We start from the raw sequence: 20303 nt of genomic DNA on the forward strand, positions 1-20303 counted from the left end.
TTCTTATTCACCACCCCCTAAAAAGACTGACAAGTGTGTCAGCCTTGCCTGAGGGAGACATCCTTACCTGAGGACTTAAAGGAAAAGCTCCTTGGTGAGCCAGCCTCCACACAGACACATACACAGCTTTGCACAAAACACTTTATTGGGAGAAAGACGGCCAGTGGGAGGAAAGGTTGAGGATTCAGGACTCCTCGACTCTAATTCTTGGTCAGCCAGCAACACCCTCCATCCCTCCCAGAGCCTCCAGAATCTTCACCTTCTGTAATCTGGTGTCACGTCCCTTCCAGTTTTGACATCCTGCAGTTCCAGAATACCTATTGATTTAAAGAGCTGTGGCCATACAGGAAGAACAGCAAGAGCCGCTGGCAAAGGATTCTGCCAAGAGAGAATCCAAAGGTTACCCCTGAATAGCAGAATGCAACGCCCCAGCTCACCACTGGCCAGAGCACCAGCACACAGGTAACAGCCCTGCCACCATGCCAAGGTGTGAGGATGGAGCGGGAGAGGGGCCGGGGGGAGTGAAGGAGCCCTCGCAGGTCTTTCAAAGTGCGGGTCTTAGCTTTGGAAGGGTGGCTGTACCAGCAGATGGGCCCTTGGGAAACCACCAGGGAACAATTCACGGCTGGAGAGAAAAAGGCCACCTTTGACCCAGCAGAAGGCAGAGGCAGGAGAGGAGAGTGAGGCGGTACAAGGGGTACTGCGGGCGAAGAAAACACTGCCCAGCACCTCACTGGGATGGGAACTGGCTGTTTATCACACTCTCGCAACAAACAAGCAGATTTGCCTGTTTTAAAACAACTTTGCACCCCTTTCAAAGGCAGCAGTTCCTAGGCTGAAAGGACAAACTTCGGCAGAGCTGGTAAGTACCTGAAGCTGTTCCTGCTTCCAGCATCAAACCATCCTCCCTCTTTTCTGAGTTACTGTCTGCCCAAAAGCCATTATTTACAAAAGGTTTGCTTCCATGTGTTGACAGGTGGATTCTTGATGACATACAGGCCATGTATTTCAAAAGTGTAATGCCTAGCTATTTCTACTTTCAAATCGTGACTAAAGCCAAACCAAAACCACAGCAAAGAAAATCTAAGGATTTGTTTACCAGAAATACCTACAAAGAAGTTTGCAAGCTGGGTGCGGTGGCTCACGTCTGTAATCCCAGCACTTTGGGAGGCTGAGACTGGCAGATCACCTGAGTAGGAGTTGGTTTTAAAGAACCACCCCCCCGCCCCCACCAAAGGTATACTTCTTCAACTTTCTCAGCTTTGCCAGACTGTCAGGAGGTAAGCTGCCTACTCTTTTCTGGATCTATTGGGAGAAAGTTTTTTAAAGAGCCTGCCCTTCCCACCACCGTAATGATAGGGGCTGTGAAATGGCTGTTGAGTGATGGTCACACGACCAGAAGGCAGGTGAAAAGGTCAGCACTGTTAGGGGTTCAGCTTCCCCTACCAGCCTGCTGTGCCCAGGGTTGGGAGTGCTTGGGGAAACTGTCTTCCCCAGACAGCCAGCTATGTAAGCCAACTCCCACCGCAAAGGCACCTAAAAGCAAAATCTGTCCAATCCAAACCCCTCCTCCATTTTCCCACCCACTTAAAGGCAGCTCCCCTAGTACCAAACAAGCCAAGAATTAGACTGTTTTGCCCAGTCCAAGGAGAGGCGCATGGGGCACTTGCATGGAAATTCACCTTGGGGAAGTCATATGGGGTCCATGTTAGCTGCCAGTGGGCCAAATACAGGGATTTGGAGCCTGTGGCTCCGGGAGAAAGAGGGATGCTGTGGGTTGAGCCCATGTGTGTGAGCAGCTGGAGAAACACCCTCAATCCACTCCCTGGGCTGGGGTTGTAACCTCCACGCAGCCACCAGTGGGGGCACTTCTACTTTTTAAATGCTTTTAATTCTCTTCAGGTGGTGAGAGGTTGTTGCGATGGTCAGAGGCTGTGCTGGTGGCCAGGAGCACCTCATGCCTGCCCCACACACCCCTTCCTCCAGGAGATACTTGAAAGGGCCCATGCCCCATCTCGTGTAGAAGAATGTCATCTCCAGGGTCTGCCGCCGCCACCTCACCAAGTCTCCCACAGGCACAGAAGGGGTGCTTCCAGCGTCTCCTAGGAGCTGATGACATGTCCGGACCAAGTCTCATGCTTGGTGCCCGGTGCCAGGTGGGTGATGACAACCTCCACAGCCTGCAGCTTCTCATTCTTGGGCGGGATGGAGCACATCTTATAGGTGACCTCGTCGCCTTCCACTGGGACATACTCCCCTTCCACACTATCAGGGCACAACAAAAGCAGTCAGGGCTCACAGTGGGAAAAGGCTCACAGACTACACACTCAAGACACTAGCACCCCTCTGGTCTATAGGGCCACCAAAGTGGGTACCATCTGACCACTGGAAAACCTTTTCCAAAGAACTGCCCCCAGCCTCTGTCCTAGCCAAGGAGGCCATGGGACGTTGGTTACTGGCATTGAAAGAGCTCAGCCACCTGTGGGTGCTTGCATGGTGACATGAAATGTGTGAGGGAGCCTGGCCTTGTGGAGAGTAGAGACAGCTGGTCCAAGCCAGAGAGAAATGAGGCCCTGGCGCTGAGGCTTTTTTTTTTTTTTTGAGTCTTGCTCTATGGCGCAGGCTGGAGTGCAGTGGCATGATGTCAGTTCACTGCAACCTCAGCCTCCTAAGTAGCTGGGATTACAGGAGCTCACCACCATGCCTGGCTAATTGTTGTATTAGAGACAGGGCTTCACCATGTCAGCCAGGCTGGTCTCAAACTCCTGACCTCAAGTGATCTGCCCACTGTGGCCTCCTAAAGTGGTGGGAGTGCAAGCGTGAGCCACGGCACCTGGCCTCCCAGTGAGCGTTCAAGAAGGTCCCCTGGGTGCTTGAAGCTAGTTCCTGAAGGGGCCTCTCTCCCTGCGACCACCCCCAGGAATGTTCTCTTACTTTTTAGGGGACATGAGTCACCATCTCACATGAGATTGGCATCTTGATGTCCCCTTGATAAGTCGGAGTGTGGAAGGAAAACCCCATTCAGACTGAAAATGCCAGGGCCAGCCAGCTCTCCCAGTAACTGGTTTGTTTTGATTTGATTCAAGAATCAGATGGTAAACACTTTCCCTCTGATTTGGTCACCAGGGAGCTCAGAAATCCGCAATACACTTTTAGCAGCAGAACCCAGACATCACAGTATTTCCATCCCTCTTATTTGCCCCGACCTCTATGTTTTCCTTACTGATTCAAAATCCTTTCTGGGAAGAAGCAGTATGGAAATACATTTACACATCGATGCATGCATTCATATGTGAAATGCATCGCTGTGGCACTTTTCTCCTGCCTGCCCGTCCATCTGGTATGTACTGGGCAATTTGTGGCTCGGCTGTGTGGAATAGGACTCTGTCTGCCCCTGCCTGAAGTAAAAGACTTGGCCTTGGGCCAGAAAAGCGGGGAGGGGGCGCTGGGTGCCTTCCAGCCCAGCCCTAGAATGTGTGCATCCTGCCCCAAGGCTCTCCAAGGGCTTCCAGATAGGAAGGAAGGACAAAGAACATCACTGAGCATGCAGCAGGAGAAAGGGGCCCACCCCACACTTCCTTTCCTGTCCACTTCCCCAAATGAGGGCAGGAAGCCACCCTGATCCCCAGGCCAAAAAGGGTTCCCCATTAGCCAGATAGAGTGAGCACTTGGACTCACCCCAGCAGTCCTTGCTGCTCGCATACACACCCAGGAACAATCCCAAGTACTGTGTCACCCACAGCCTCACACACACCTGTCACCACCCTGTATCCCACAAGAGGAGTCACACAGGCCTGCCATCTGTCCTCACACCCAGCACTGTCACACACCACTGCCACCAACTCACTCAGAGATGTGCAGGAAGATGTCAGGGCCGCCGTCAGCTGGGGTAATGAAGCCATGGCCCTTGGATCGGCAGAAACATTTGCAGACTCCTTTGTAGACGGGGCCCTGTGAAGCCCGCACGGTCCTGACAGAGAAGAGGGGAGTGTGAGGGGTCCCAAAAGCACTCTAGGATAGCCACCAGCTCCCCTGGACACACGAAACTCATTCCAGCCCCTGCCAACAGCTGTGCCCCAGGAAGCCCTGGTGAGGGCTGCTATGTGCAATCTCAGACCTGTTACCCACACCCACCTGGAAAAAGGGAGTTGAACACTGAGCATCCCTCCAGAAGCTAATGATTAATTACTTGTAACAGAAGTGTTGTCCACTCACAGGGCCGAAGACCGGCATCTGCCTAGCATCGTGTGGGTCCTTTGCAACCCTGGCACTGTGCCCATTTTGCAGCTGCAGAATTCAGTCTCACATGGAAAGAGACTGTCGTGTGGTATGTGTGGTTAAAGCCCAGTGATTCTGACCCCACCCATTGCCACTCCCAGCTCGTAACAGGTTCTTGTGGGCTGGGCAGTACCCTGAATTTAGAAGGCACTGTCCCATTTTCTCACCATCAGTTCAGCCCCAGGTCTGCCTATTTGACAGACTGGGACACTGACTTCCAAAAATGGCCAGAAACCCAACAGAGAAAGTGTCCCCAGCCAGCTCTAGACTCACGCTGAGAAGGTCCTTGTCCGGCGAGTGGGCAGTGGGCTTGGGACCACGTTGCCCCGCAGAGGGGATGGTGAGCGCTCTCGGGTCCGAGGGGTGTCCAGCAGCCCAACTGAAGCCTGATGGGTGGGGGGCTGTGGTGGAGGCGGAGGCTCAGATGACATGGCTGACCTGGAAAGAGATGAAGCTCTCAGGGATTCCTGCCTTGAAGGTAGGGGCCCAGTGCTTACCCCGTGTCCAGGTCTGAGAGTCCAGTATCTGAGACCTGTTCCTCTCAGCACCGCTATCACCTTGTCTGGAAGGAAGCCTGGTGGGGTCAGGTGCCTCCTCTGGGCTCCTGAAGCAGCCATGAGCCCCCCCTTCAATCATAGCTCTTCATGAAAATGCTACATCCTCCCCCATGACCAAGATGGCATCTGTCCCCTGTGTCCCCAGGACAAGCCATGGACCCTGGCACACTTGGGACACATAGTGACTATTCGTGGGAGGAAAATAAGCAGGCCAGGACGATAAGCAGAAAACCCAAAGCCACAGGCCAGGCACAGTGGCTGCAATCCCAGCACTGTGGGAGGATCACTTGAACTAAGGAGTTGGAGACCAGCCTGGCCAACATGGTGAAACCTTATCTCTAATACAAATAGAAAAATTAGCTGGACATGGTGGTGGGCATCTATAATCCCATCTACTTGGAGACTGAGGCATGAGAATCGCTTGAACTCAGGAGGCAGAGGCTGCAGTGAGCTGAGATCACACCACTGCACTCCAGCCTGGGCAACAGAGCAAGACTCTGTCTCAGAAGAAAACAAAAGCCAGGGAGATCTTTTTAAACAGAGTCTCACACCTCCCCGGTTCCAGCAATTCTCTTGCCTCATCCTCCCCAGTAGCTGGGATTACAGGCACATGCCACTTTAATGCCAACCACCTAGATCCAAACTCAGCCACTCCACAGACTGACCCAGACGCCACAGGGAAACAGGGGCGAAAACATGACCCTCAGGCAGCATCCACCTCTAGGAAATTGCAAAACACATCACAGAGCACTCAGATGCCATGTTAGGATCCCTGAAGAGCTGTTACAAGCCTGCACGGGAACCTGGCAGGGAGCCCAAAAGACCCAAAGGGAAAGGGAAAATTTCCAAGGCTGCATCCTTCTCCATCAGGCCCAGTGAATTTCCACGCAGCTCAGATCGCCACCACTGTTAATGAAATCAATTTCCTTCTGTGACCCCTAGAGTATGCACCCGAACATGGGGTGAGACCTGACTGGAGGGAGGGCATTCCTTAGCTGCTGCTGTGCTTTTGACAATTTTTCAAAAGCAGAGTACTCACTGTACACATTAACACTGAATACGAAGGTGTCAGCTCTAACGGGCTCAGTTCGAGGTTCATAGAAAAGCAAGCGCCCAGCAGTTGGAGGCCCTTGGTTAAGTCCTTTTCCCCTCTCTGGACTGTTTCCACATCTAGAAAGTGGGGCTGCTGGGTGGGCATCACTTGGCATCTACATGGGGCTGGTGATGGGGGCAAAAGATAAATTAGGGAAGAGCCTAACTCAGGACACTACTCAATGCCACACAGCCAGGAGGGACAGCAGCAGCCCTGGAGAGGTTTGAGTCAGGTCCCACAGAGTTTTCAAATTTGGATTTGAAGTATGGGGCGGGAACACTGGCTCAGTAATCCCAGCACTTTGGGAGGCTGAGGTCAGAACTTCAAAACCAGCCTGACCAACCTGGCAAAAACCCGGCTCTACTGAAAATACAAAAAATTACCCAGGCCTGGTGGCACGCTCCTGTAATCCCAGCTACTCCAGAGGCTAAGGCTGGAGAATCGCTTAGAACCTGGGAATCGAGGGTTGTAGTAAGCTGAGATCATGCCACTGCACTCCAGCCAAGGTGACACAAACTCATCTCAAAAAAAAAAAACCTGGCTGGAGTGGTGGCATCATCACAGTTCACTGTAGCCTCGACCTCCACGCCTAATTGGTTTTTTTTTAATTTACAGAGACAGTATAGCTATGTTGCCCAGGCTGATCTCAAGGGATCCTGCCACCTCTTCCAAAGTGCTAGGATTACAGGCATGAGCCGCTACACCCAGCCTGAACTATCTTTTAAACCTCCCAGCACTTTTCCTCAAAAGCCAGGTTTCCAGCTACTCGTGAAAAGAACGGAGGCTCTGGTAACCCTCAATCTCAGTTTGGCACCCAGATGCCCTCATTTATAGGAGTCTTTGAGCTACATGACCCGGAAATGCCCCCACCGCCCCCTTCAACCATAGCCACCCAAGAACCAGGCCCGATTACTCAGAGGGAAAGGGCTGTCTCCTCCCTGAAAGGACAAAGCCTCTCCCCCCACATTCCTCCACCCTCCTCTGTGGAGACTCAGTTATGTGGGGCTGGAAAGTGGCTGGCTGGCTGGCCTCCTGAAGGAAGTGGCATCCTACCTCCTGTCCCTTCTCTCAGCTGCAGCTGTGGCCAGGGAGGACCCTGAGTCCAGGGAGCCCCCACCTCAAAAAGGCCCCAGCTGCTGGCCTGGGAGTCAGGGCCCCCCGATATGACCCACCAACCCAGGTCATAGTGTCCTAGAATGTTCAATGCCCAGAGTTCTGGGAAGAGGGGAGGGCCCTATCCAGGCTTCCTGGGACAGTAGCCTGGTGACTGTATGGTGAGAGGTACTGCCCTGCCGTGTTCTATCCAAAGTCACCCTCTTTCCTGCAGTCAAGCAAAGCTGAGTTTTTGTTTTTTGAGATGGAGTCTCACTCTGTCACCCAGGCTGGAGTGCAATGGTATAATCTTGGCTCACTGCAATCTCCACCTTCAGGGTTAAGGCAGTTCTCCTGCCTCAGCCTCCCAAGTACCTGGGGTTACAGGCAACTGCCACCATACCCTGCTAAGACAGCATAGCTGACTTCTAATCCTACCACTTGCCTGCTGTGTGGTCTTGGGTAAAGTTACTTAATCTCTCCACATCTGTAAAATGGGAATTCTCATAGTCCCGACACTTCACACCATCAAGCTGAAGTGAAAACAAAATAATACAAACCACTGGGCACACCATCTACCCAGGGCCAGTGAGCAGTAATTGTCAGCCATGACTGTTACCATTGTCATCAAGTCCCTCAACAGACACGTGCCCAATACCACGCCCTGTTCAAGGCCCTAGTGACGAAGAGCTGAACCTGAAGCCAGAGAACAGATAAACAAACATAAACCAGATCATTACAGATCCCAGAAGGGGACGGGGGAGAAGGGTGGGAGTCCACACGCCAATCAGGGTGCCAGCAGGGCTTTGAATAGCAAGAAAGGCACAGCCGTTTGAAAAACCGAGGGATGCTGTCTCAGGTATGGTTAACAGCCTGTGCAAAGGCCCTGAGGTTACCAAGGGCCCGGGTGGGATTAAGGCCAGTGGGGAAACCACGTGGTGGGTGGGGGACTAGGAACAGGAGGCAGGATAGGGGGTGTAAAAGGCAGGGCCCACTCAGGAATCACGGTGCATCATCATCTTTCTGTCTTCCATTTGTCACCCCCATTTGCCTGTCTGCACACCCCTAATTATGCTCATCTTCCCCTGGGTGAATGGTACCAACCCAAAATGGGGGCCCCCTTCTTTCTCCACCCCATCCCCCTCAACACGCCAGGTGCACCCCATGCTTCAGAGATGCCAATGGAAGCCCATGGGCCCGGCACAGAGCATGGTCTCAAGACAGTCCAGGAATGGCCCCAAGGGGCTCACGCCTGTAATCCCAGCGCTTTGGGAGGCAGAGGTGGGTGATCACAAGGTCAGATGATGGAGACCATCCTGGCTAAAACAGTGAAACCCCATCTCTACTAAAAATACAAAAAATTAGCCAGGCATGGTGGCACGCAACTGTAGTTCCAGCTACTTGGGAGGCAGGAGAATCCTTTGAACCCAGGAGGCTACAGTGAACCAAGATCACAGCACTGCACTCCAGCCTGGGCAACAGAGTAAGACTCCATCTCAACAAAAAAAAGGCAGCATCTCACTCTGTTGCCCAGGCTGGAGTGCAGTGACGAAATCATGGCTCACTGAAGCCTCTCAATCTTCTGGGCTCAAGTGATCTGCCCACCCTAGCCTCCCAGGTAGTGGGACTACTGCTACAGGCACGTGCCACCACACCCAGCTCTGTTTTTGTATTTTTTGCAGAGATAGGGTTTCGTTATATCGCCAAGGCCAGTTGAGAGCTCCTGGGCTCAAGCGATCGGCCCACCTCGACCTCCCAAAGAGCTGGGATTAGAGACGTGAACCACAGCACCCAGCCTCCAACGCTCATTCTCAGCGGGCATGAGGATCCAAAGCCCCAGCTGGCCACGACTGCCCTGGTGTGTGCTCAGCATCGTGCCCAACCCAGCAGTTGGCGGCTATATTCCTGCTCACCTGACAGTGGAAGAACCTGAGGCACAGGGAGCAGATGTTGACTGGGGCAGGACCTCCCGGGAGACCCAGGAGCTTTATCCAGCCTCTCACGGCCCATCTGGGCTGGAGAGTAGCTGGGGTGGCCAGCGCAGGCCTGGCCCAGGGCTACCTAACTCCCCAGAAGGCCCAGCAAAGAGAAGTGAATGGCCTCAGTGCGGGGGAGGGCTGGGCAAAGTCCAGCTGGAAAGAAAATAGCTGGGGGCAGGTAGCCAAACACCCAGGAGCCAGCTCTGAGGCCCTGGCCAGCCGCTGCTCTGTCCCCTCCACAATACACACATACACCAAGATGGGGCCACACAGCAGCCCCAGCCCCGCCCAGCTTCCAGCCAGCGACTGCTCTCCCAGCAACACCAGGCATGGCCTTGTAGTGTCCCCAGGAGAAGGCAAGGCCCACCCTCTGTGACTAGCCGTCAGCTCCCCACAGCTGGGGAAGGAAAGAGGCTGCAAACAGACCTGCTTCTCAAGCCAGCTGGAGGCTCAGGGCCAGACCAGGGATGAGCTTCGGGCCTGCAACAAACTCGGACCAAACGTCACACCCAAGGCAAGTCATGACTGCCAGGCTGCGTGTACATGTGTGCTTGTGTGTGCACGTGTGTATATGTGAGCTGCGTATGTGCACACACATGTTGTATACATGCACAAACTTATTGCTGTCTGTACACACAGGCCCACGGACCAGGGGACCCTCCCTCACCTGGAACGCTGGGCCCTGTGCTGCCATAGAGGACCTTGAACACTGCCACTTCCTAGTCAACCAACAGATGGGGTAGTGGAACAGACCATTACTACCACCATCACAGCAGTATCCTGAGGCCAGCCTGCTTACTACTTACAACACTTCACACAGCTCAGCTCATTCCATCCCCATTTCACTAATGGGAGGACAGGACCAAGACACAGAGTCAAGTAACTTGCCCAGGGTCGCCCAGTGAATAAAAACCGTGGTGAAATACACAGTATGTCAGACAGTGGAAATGCTATGCAGAAAAGCCAGCAGGGGAAGGGTGAGGTGCCCAGCTGGCCATGTACCCCCTTCCCCAGTCAGCCCCCAGGCTCCAATAAGTGCCCAGCCATGGGAGGAAGCCACCCCACCCTGACTGCCCTAGAGACGGGTGTGTCAGCAGGGAGAAGGGGGCCACGGCCCAAAATAGCCTGGGAATTTTCCGTAAGCTCTGCAGCTCCTCCTGGAAGGTTCTGGTGCTCAGCTCCTGCTCAGCCTACCCCCATATCTGCAGACTTAGGACCCAATCATGCAGCACCCCTGTTCCCACTCCCCAGTGTCCTGCCCTCCTGGCCTGAAACCCCCCACATCAACAGGGGCTAAGCAGCCAGGAGCTTACTGCAAGGAGGCCTTCAGCAGTGCCATCAGCCATTTGAACCCTAGTGAGAGCGAGCCCTGACAAAGAGCACTATCAGCCATTTACACTCTGGTGAGAGGGAGCTCACTGAAGGAGACTCCATTTTTCTGTGAGACAGTCTCACTCTATTGCCCAGGATGGAGTGGAGTAGCACCATCTTGGCTCAATGCACCCCCCCCCCACACACACACACACACACACACACCTCCCAGGTTCAAGAGATTCTCCTGCCTTTGCCTCCCAAGTAGCTGGGACTACAGGCACGCCCACCTAACTTTTGTATTTTTAGTAGAGGTGGGGTTTCACCATGTTGGCCAAGCTGGTCTGGAACTCCTGAACTCAGATCATCCACCAGTTTCAGCCTCCCAAAGTGCTGGGATTACAGGCGTGAACCACCATACCCAGCCAGACTCCATTCTTGACAGCTTCAGCCCCTTTATTGAAGACAGGACGATAGAAGGCAGGGGGCAAGAGTTCAGTTCAAGTCAGACACCTCATTCTTAGCAAAGCGAGAACCTCTCCAAGCCTGCTCTGCAAAGGGAGGGTGTCTTGAGCCTTCCATGGGATGCTGACTGGGGAATGCCAGGGCCGGGCATCGTGTTGTGACAGCTTGCAGCCCAGGGCCAGACAACTGCTGGCAGGCATGGGGGGTGGGTACTGGCCCATGGGGACGGGGCAAGCTGTGCTTTCATACATCCTACAGCCACTGTCCGCAGATTCAGCATCACACCCTGTTGGGGGTTTACAAACATCAACTACATGCATCTAAACATCAACCCAACAGGGGAGGCACTTTTAGCATCCCCGTTTTCCAGATGAGGAAACTACGGCACAGAAGTCTAAGCCAGTGCTTCTACTTCTACTTTAGTGCGGTCGGGGATCTTGTTCAAAGGCAGATTGCAATTCAGTAGGTGTGGGGTGGGGCCTAAGATTCTTCTTTTTTTTTTTTCCTTGACATGTCAACCAGGCTGGAGTGCAGTGGTGTTGTCTCAGCTCACTGCAACCTCTGCCTCAAAGGCTCACGTGCTTCTCCTGCCTCAGCCTCCCCAGTAGCTGAGACTACAGGAATATGCCACCACACCCTGCTAATTTTTTGCATTTTTAGTAGAGATGGCGGTTCCCAGTGTAAGCCAGGATGGTGTCAATCTCCTGACCTCGTGATCCACCCACCTTGGCCTCCCAAAGTGCTGGGATTACAGGCGTGAGCCGCCACGCACGGCCCTTTTTTCTTTTTTTTGGGGGGGGGGGGAGACAAGGTCTTGCTTTGTCACCTAGGCTGGAGTTCAGTGGTGGTGCAATCATGGCTCACCATACCTCAATCTCCTCGGCTCAAGGGATCCTCTCACCAGCTTCCTAATAGCTGGGACTACAGGCGTGTACTACCATACCCAGTTCATTTTTTTATTTTTTGTAGAGACAAGGTCTCACTATGTGGCTTAGGCAATCCTCCCATTTCAGCGGCTGAAAGTGCTGGGATTACAGGCTCAAGATTCTTGGCCAAGATTCTACACTTCTAAGGAGCTCCCAGCAAGGCAGCTGTCCCCGGCCTAGGGAACACGGCAGCAGGCCGGCCTTACTAGCCCATCTCACAGCCCGAGGATTATGACTGCAAGAGGTGGAAGGGAAATTGCACCGGGCCCGGGATGAGGCGCTACAAGAGTAACAAAGTTACGTTAGTGCACCTGGGTTCCTCCTCTGTAAACAGACACGGACACTGAGCTGACCCATCCCTGTTCCCAGCGCAGCTGAGCCCCAGCCTGGCAGAACTGCGGGCACGCGGGTCGAGAGGCGGAGCGGGTCAGCTGAGCCCAAATAGAAGGGTCCCTAGTAGCGACAGTGACCGAGAACAGAGCTCTGTCCCTAGTAGCGACAGAGCCAGAGATTGACGCAGCAGCGTTGGGCTGGCCTAGCCACATTCCCCTCTATTGTTCCTGGGACAGCCGGGGTCTGGCAAGCGAGGACCGAGAGAGATGGGGGAGGGACAGGAAGGGGTGGAGGTTGGAGAGTTCAGGGGGAGGGACGGCAGGCAAAGGGGAGGGGGCCGAAAGGCAGGTGCAGCCAGGCGCCCAAGTCCACCCGGAGCCCCCTTCCAGGCCCAGGCCAGCTGGGAATAGCTCTTCCGTCCTCAGGAGCTTCCGAGTGCTGGGAAAAGGCCGGAAACCCGCGGAGTATACCGGGTACCCAAAGGAACCTCCAAGATTGCCGCTGCCTCTGCCCTCATTAGCACCCCAGGAAGGCCTCCAACGGTCGGACGACCCCGCCCAGCAGGAAGACAGTCACCCCACCGCCACCACCCACCTGGGACCCTGCTCCCGCCCCAGCCTTCAGCCTGGACTGCCTCTCCCAGGGGAAGCCCAAACCCTCCTTCTCACCAAGAACCCCACTCTACACTCTTCCCCCATTCAATCTTTCCATCCTTCCCTCCATTCTCGGGGGGGGGGGTGTGGGGGAGCTTTGGTTCACACCTGAGATTCAGCCCTAACTGCTCCCCACTTCCACTGTGACCTCTTCTCAGCAACTGCACCGTCCCACATGTGAGTTTCCTCATCTGTCAAAGGGGACAGGAACGGTGCTGCGTCGCGGAAGTTGTGCAGATGGTGCCACGACAATGCCAGGCTCACGGCGGGCTCAGTCAACAATAGTTGTGCGGCTGACGGTGGCACTGTCAGGCCTGGGCCATCTGAAATCCCCTTCCCTCCCACTCCTGCCCCTGCTGATGGAACGGAAACCAAATGCGCTGGCTTTGCCACTCCGAGGAACAGAGACTGTTGCCCCACCTAGGGGACCCGCCGTTAACCACGCTCAACCCCACCCCAGGGCCCCACGCTGGGCCTAGCTCAGCTCATTCGAATTCCAAAGCATCTACTCTGAGCCGGGATCTGCGACTCTTTCTTGCCCTGCAGGGACCAGTAACAAGAACCCACGATCATCATCGAGGCCACCCAGGGAGTGCTGAGGGCGGTGGGGTATCCAAGGAGGACCCCAAGCCCAGAGGAGCGCCAAAGGCCCGGAGAAAGGGAGGACAGAGGCAGAGAGCGACTGGACAAGGTAATGGCTGAAGACAACAGGAAGCCCTGCTGAGACGTCGGGACTTAGACGACAATGGCACTTCAGTGGACGATTTTCAGCAGCGGCGGGGAGGGTGGGGGGTGATCTGAGCGGATTGGTTTTACAAGTTCCCTCTGGCTTCAGCATGGGAAGCAGACAAGAGGGGCAAGACTGGGCACAGAGACTGAGAAATATCAAAACAGCAAGCTAAAAAAAACATAGTGGCGCCGGGAGCGAGGGCTCACGCCTGTAATCCCAGCACAACACTTTGGCATGCCGAGGCGGGCGATCACGAGGTCAAGAAATCGAGACCATCCTGGCCAACAGGGTGAAACCCCGTCTTTACAAAACATACAAAAATTAGCCAGGCGTGGTGACGCGCGCCTGTAGTCCCAGCTACTCGGGAGGCTGAGGCAAGAGAATCGCTTGAACCCGGGAGGCGGAGGCTGCAATGAGCTGAGATCACGCCACTGCACTCCAGCCTGGCGACAGAGCAAGACTCCTTCTCAAAAAAAAAAAAAAAAAAAGCTTACTTGTCTAGCCACCTCCTTTTATCTCACACACCCCCTTACGTCAGGAAGTCAGAGCCCCAGTATGCAGATTGGGAAACTGAGGCTCCAAGACGCCTCCTATTGTGCAGTGTGATTTCCCTACCTATGAGACCTGAGAGGCTCCGCCTGGAGCGGGACGTCTCCGCCTCCCCAGCACACACATCCACTCCAACCCCAGAAAACCGTAGGGCCGGAGGCTTCCTTTTTAAAAATCAAAAAAGAACGTTACATTTCTGGCCTGCAAACCTGTGGCCGCCAGCGCAGCCTGCGAAAAGGGGGCACGTGGGCACGGGTGAAGTCTCTCTCCAGCGCCGAGGCTCCCCCATCTGGGCGCAAACACCCGGAGCAGCAAGCGCGCCCGTCGGCTCCTCCTCCCGCGGAAGCGGCTAATGGCGCGGCGCCAGGACGACTCCCCACCTCCCCCGCCGGGACTGGCCGCCGTCCCAACCTCGAGCCACAGCTGGCGCGGCCAGGCCCGGCGCGATTGGCTCTGCTTCCCGCGTGCCGCGCCCCCCCGCGCCTAGCCCACCGCCCGGCGAGTCCCAGTCCAAGGCTCCTGCCGGCTGGCAAAAGCGGCGGGGAGGGCGGGGAGAGCTCCCCCAGCTCGCAGAGAACAAGTGGCCGGGCGGGAAGTGCTACCCGAGGTCCGCGGCGAATCCCTCCAGGGGCTGCCACACCCACCCCTTGCCCGGAGGAGAAGCAACCCGCGTTCCCCAAACAAGCCCAGAGAAACCCAGCTCGGAGCTCCCCCCACCGCCGAGCTAGAAGACCCTGCAGACTGGGGGACGATGGGGGAGACGGCGGGAGAGGAGGCCGAGGTTCCAGCCCTGCGGCTCCTCGGGCCGGGGGCGCCCACCACGCCCCTCCTGGAATCCCCGAGAAGAGTTCCCTACCTTGAGATCCGATCTGCTCCGCCCGCCGCTTCGCTCTGACTGAGAGCGCGCAGCTGGGGAGGGAGCGTGGCCCACGGGCCCGGGTGGGGCGCCGAGGCCCCGCCCCCAGGAACTCCCGGCCAATGGAGCTGCAGGAGGGAACCCAGGAAAGTAGGGGCGGGCGGGCGGGCGGAGTGGAGCGGACAGGATCTTTGTGTCCGCGCCGGCTACTGGCGGGAGCGCAGGGCGCAGGTCTCCGGCGGGGCGGGGTTGGGCTGCACCCACAGGCAGAAAACGCCCCTGAAAGCTGGTGGAATTGGGTCCCTAGTCGATGCAGTTCCTTTTCGTCACCGCGCGAGCCAGGTGCAACCCCCACTTGCCTTTGGCTTCGGAAGCCTGATAAGCCCCGGGTGCGTCACTTTTAGCTTCAAGGAGATGAAGGAATGAAAAGAAAGAAGAAAACAAGCAAAAAAACAGGAGGAAAAAGGAAAGAAAACATGCGCGCGTGTACACACACACACACAGACACACACCAGGAAAACGAGTTTTTTCCCGTTTGGGATGTTGGTTTTTTTCTCTTTTCTTGTTTCATTTCCAGCCTTCCTTGAGTCCTCTGTTTTTGGCGGTAAATGATGTTACTTCTGTTTTACAGGAGAGGAAACTGAGGCACAGAGAGGCGACAGCCAGTTTCCGTATCAAAAAAATAAAAAGATAATAATAGGGCCGGGTGCGGTGGCTCAAGCCTGTAATCCCAGCACTTTGGGAGGCCGAGGCGGGTGGATCACGAGGTCAGGAGATCGAGACCATCCTGGTCAACATGGTGAAACCTCGTCTCTACTAAAAATACAAAAAATTGGCCGGCCGCGGTGGCTCACACCTATAATCCCAGCACTTTGGGAGGCCGAGGCCGGTGGATAATGAGGTCAAGAGATTGAGACCATCCTGGTCAACAAGGTGAAACTCCATCTTTACTAAAAAATACAAAAATATATTTTTTTAATTAGCCAGGAATAGTAGCACCCACCTATAGTCCCAGCTCCTGGGGAGACTGAGGTGGGAGGATCCCTTGAGCCCAGGAGATCGAGGCTGCAGTGATCTGTGATTGTGCCACTGCACTCCAGCTTGGGTGACAAAGTAAGGTTTATTGCAGTATTACTCCTAAAAACCAAAAGGTAGAAACAGCTCAGATGTCCATCAAGTGATGAAAGGATAAACAAAATGTTGTGTGTCTATACAGCTCACAACTGTTTAGTCACCAACAGGGATGAAATCTTGATGCCTGCCACAGCACAGAGGAACCTTGAAAACGTGCTAAGAGAAGGAAGCCAGACACAAAAGCCACATGTTGTGTGATTCCATCTGTATAAAATGTCCTGAATAAGCAAGTCCCTAGACACAGGATGTAGCTTAGGGGTTGCCAGGGGTGGGGGTGAGGGATAGACAGTTGATATTGACAGGGGTTTCTTTTTGAGATGACGAAAATGTGCTGAAACTGACGGTGGTCATAGTTGCACAAGTCTGTAAATATACCAAAAATCATTGAAATGTGTGCTTTCAATGCGGGAGCCCTGTGGTGTTTGAATTATGACTCACTCAGTTAAGCTGTTTATTAAAAGTCAAGGCCGGGTACACTGGCTCATGCCTGTAATCCCAGCACTTTGGGAGGCTGGGGCAGGCGGGTCACTTGATGTCAGGAGTTCACAACCAGCCTGGCCATGGTGAAACCCTGTCTCTACTAAAAATACAAAACTTAGCCTGGCGTGGCAGTAAACACCTGTAATTCCAGCTACTCAGGAGGCTGAAGCACAAGAATTGCTTGAACCTAAGAGATGGAGGCTGCAGTGAGCCCAGACCACGCCACTGCAGTGCAGCCTGGGCAACAAAGCCAGACTCCATCCCAATAAATAAACAGTCAAACAAGTGGGGACCCTGCGATGGACAGGGGGAAGGCCATGACCAGGAGGGGCACAAGGTGGGATTCTAGGATCTGGTAAATGTCTGTTCCTCAGTCTGGGCACATGGGTGGGTTCACTTTATGAAAATTCATCCATGGCCAAGCACATTGGCTCACACCCATAATCCCAGCTACTTGGGAGGCCAAGACAGGAGGATGACTAGAAGCCAGGAGTTCTAGACAAGCCTAGGCAACATAGCAAGATCCTGTCTCTAAAATTAAAGAGAGAGAGAGAAAGAAAGGGAGGGAGGGTTGCTTATACCCATTACTGGAGATAGTAAAAAAAAAGAGAGACGGAGGGAGGAAGGGAGGGAGAGAAGAGCGAGAGAGAGGAAGAAAAAGAAAATAAAGAGGGCTGAGCAGGGTGGCTCATGCCTGTAATTCCAACACTCTGGGAGGCTGAGGCGGGCACATCACTTGAACACAGGTGTCAGAGGTTACAGCGAGCTCTGATCACGCTCTGCACTACTGGGCAACAGAGCAAGACCCTGTCTGTAAAAAAGACAAACACAGAGTTTGTTTTTTAAGGCAGTTTAGGTTCACTGCCAAATTGAGTAGAAAGGGCTGGGCCTAGTGGCTAACACCTACAGTCTCAGCACTTCGGGAGGCTGAGGCCAGAGGATCACCCGAGGTCAGGAGTTTGAGACCAGCCTGGCCAACATGGTGAAACCCTGTCTCTACAGGTATGGGACACCACAACTGGCTAATTTTTTTTTTTTAATTTTTAGCAGAAACCAGGTTTCGCTACGTTGCCCAAGCTGGTGTCAAACTCCTGAGCTCAAGCAATCCACCTGCCTCCGCCTCCCACAAGTGCTGGGATTACAGGCCTGAGCCCCCGCGCCTGGCGCCATGTACAAGTCTTTGTAGGGACATGTTTTCATTTATCTTGTGTCAACAGTAAGATTGGAGTGGCATTTATCACATCTAGAGGCAACAGAATCCATACAAAATTGTGAAATAGGTATTCAAGTGTGGTGTGTAAAGATTTTACTGTAAATTGCTTTTTAATTTTTCTTTTATGTTACCATTAGGGCATTACATTGAACTTTTTTTTTTTTTTTTTTTTGAGACAGAGTCTCACTCTGTTGCCCAGGCTGGAGTACAGCCACGCCGTCTCAGCTCACTGCAAACTCTGTCTCCTGGGTTCAAGTGATTCTTCTGCCTCAGCCTCCCAAGTAACTGGGATTACAGGCACATGTCACAATTCTCGGCCAATTTTTTTATTTTTAGTAGAGACGGGGTTTCACCACGTTGGCCACGCTGCTCTCAAATTCCTCCCTCGGCCTCCCAAAGTGCTGGGATTACAGTGGTGAACTACCGCATCCAGCCTCAACTTTTTCTTAACATACATGTTAACAAACATATTTCTATGGATTTCATCCCGGGATGGCAAAGGGCCCATTGCAAATGTTTCTTTGAGAGCGGGGATTTGGTGGCTGCTAGGATGAGAAGTACAGCTCAGGGCTTACGCCAGAAAACCCCCAAGAGGCCCAGGCTCGGCTGAAGCTCTTCCTGTTGCAGAGGGTGGGGAGCAGGCATAGGCAGTGATGGGAGGGGGCTGGGGCGGGGGGCACTGCCTGTCTCTGCTTCCATGTGGTCAAATCTGACCCTCTTTCCCTATGTGGCTTCTGGGGTTTTCACCTCACCTTGCTAAGGCCAGACAACATATATTCTGCAGCATTTCCTGTTTCTTTCTTTCTTTTTTTGAGAAGAGATCTCACTTTGTTGCCCAGGCTGGAGTGCAGTGGAGTGATCACCGCTCACTGCAGCCTTGACCTCCAGGTTTCCGCCTGAGCCTCCCAAGTAGCTAGGACTACAGGCGCATGCACCACACCCGGCTCATTTTTGTATTGTTAGTAAAGATGGGGTTTCACCATGTTGGCCAGGCTGTTCTCAAGCTCCTGACCTCAGGTGATCTGCTTGCCTTGATATCCCGAAGTGCTGGGATTATAGGCACTGAGACACTGCACCTGGCCCCAATTTCACTCTTGTAGTTATTTTTAAATATACAGCTGGGCTTTGGTGGCATGCACCTGTAATCCCAGCTACTTGGGAGGCTGACTTGAGCCTGGGAGGTGTAGTTTGCAGAGCTGAGATCGCATCGCTGCACTCCAGCCTGTCTCAAGAGTCAGTAAATGAACTAAAATGTGCAATAGATTATTGTTGACCATGGTCACCTGGCTGTGCTATCAAACACTAGATCTTATTCATTCTAACTACACTTTCATCCCATTAACCATCTCTACTTTATCCCCCTCTCGGCTACCCTTCTTAGCCTCTGGTAACCATCTACTCTCTTTCTCCATGGGTTAAATTGTTTTAATTTTTGGCTCTGCCTGGCACGGTGGCTCACACATGTAATCCCAGTATTTTGGGAGGCTGAGGTGGACAGATCACGAGGTCAGGACCAACATAGGGAAACCGGGTCTCTACTAAAAATACAAAATTAGCCAGGCATGGTGGCGCGTGCCTGTAATCCAAGCTACTTGGGAGGCTGAGGCAGGAGAATCGCCTCACCACTTCATTCCAGCCTGGCGACAGAGTGAGACTCTGTCTCAAAAAAAAAAAAAAAAAGAACGTGTCTGGTGTCTGGCACCCATTTCCTCCACCAAAATGTGGGCTCCTTGCAGTAAGCACCTCATCTGCCTTGCTCAATTTTGTGTGCCTGGCATATATTAGGTGCTCAATAAATGCACGTTGAAGAAACAAGGGCAGGCCAGACATGGTGGCTGACACCTGAAATCACAGCACATTGGATGGCCAAGGCAGGAGGTTCACTTGAGGTCAAGAGTTCGAGACCAGCCTGACCAAATAGTGAAACCCCATCTCCACCAAAAAAATACAAATTTATACCAGGCTCAGTGGCTCACGCCTGTAATCCCAGCACTCTGGGAGGCCAAGGCAGGTGGATCATGAGGTCAAGAGATCGAGACCATCCTGGCCAACATGGTGAAACCCCGTCTCTACTAAAAATACAAAAATTAGCTGGGCGTGGTGGCACATGCCTTTAGTCTCAGCTCCTTGGGAGGCTGCGGCAGGAGAATCGCTTGAACCCAGGAGGCGGAGGTTGCAGTGAACCGAGGTTGCACCACTGCACTCCAGCCTGGGCAACAGAGGGAGACTCCATCTCAAAAAAAAAAAAGATAAATTTACCCAGGTGTGGTGGCAGATGCCTGTACTTGAGAGGCTGAGGCAGGAGAATCGCTTGAACCTGTGAGGTAGAGGCTGCAGTGAGCTGAGACTGTCCCACTGCACTCCAACTTGGGCAGCAAGAGCAAGACTCTCTCCCTAAAAAAAAAAAAAAAAATCTGCTTGACACACAGACACTCCACATACCCAGACCTCCCACACAAACACACAGGTGGAAGCACACACAACCACACTCTCCCTTCACATCCACACCTGTAGGTTTTCTCAGTCTGGAGCTGGCCCTTCCTCCTCCACCAGGCAGGCCTCCAGGATCTGAGGGAAGGGGAGGGAAGGGGACGGAAGGATGGATGGACAGATGGCAGATGGCAGCTGCTGGGGAAGAATTGGCCCTGACACTC

The 20303-nt window shown here is 53.7% G+C and overlaps 1 protein-coding gene and 1 long non-coding RNA gene across 5 annotated transcripts; one reads left to right on the forward strand and one right to left on the reverse strand.

Moving 5' to 3' along the window:
* Positions 1-54: 54 nt before the first annotated feature.
* LOC144578571 (uncharacterized) lies at positions 55-9926 on the forward strand. The gene is made up of 6 exons (XR_013524581.1): positions 55-462; positions 821-862; positions 977-2156; positions 4218-4327; positions 8703-9513; positions 9639-9926. It is a non-coding gene; the product is annotated as an uncharacterized LOC144578571 (long non-coding RNA).
* CARHSP1 (calcium regulated heat stable protein 1) lies at positions 128-14859 on the reverse strand. 4 transcript variants are annotated; one of them, XM_078344619.1, is made up of 5 exons: positions 6982-7048; positions 5875-6053; positions 4552-4716; positions 3848-3970; positions 128-2265 (listed from the first exon to the last, which is right to left on the reverse strand). In XM_078344619.1, exons 3-5 carry the CDS (start codon positions 4707-4709, stop codon positions 2103-2105), a joined length of 444 nt encoding a protein of 147 aa, XP_078200745.1. In that variant the 5' UTR covers positions 4710-4716; positions 5875-6053; positions 6982-7048; the 3' UTR covers positions 128-2102. The 4 variants fall into 4 exon arrangements, with proteins under 4 accessions (XP_078200745.1, XP_078200743.1, XP_009007391.2 ...); XM_078344617.1 differs by lacking the exons at positions 5875-6053; positions 6982-7048 and adding an exon at positions 14823-14859; XM_009009143.5 differs by lacking the exons at positions 5875-6053; positions 6982-7048 and adding an exon at positions 14159-14253.
* Between the last annotated feature and the right edge of the window lie 5444 nt (positions 14860-20303).

This window comes from Callithrix jacchus, chromosome 12 (assembly GCF_049354715.1).
Source record: "Callithrix jacchus isolate 240 chromosome 12, calJac240_pri, whole genome shotgun sequence".
In the NCBI taxonomy this organism is placed as follows: domain Eukaryota; kingdom Metazoa; phylum Chordata; class Mammalia; order Primates; family Cebidae; genus Callithrix; species Callithrix jacchus.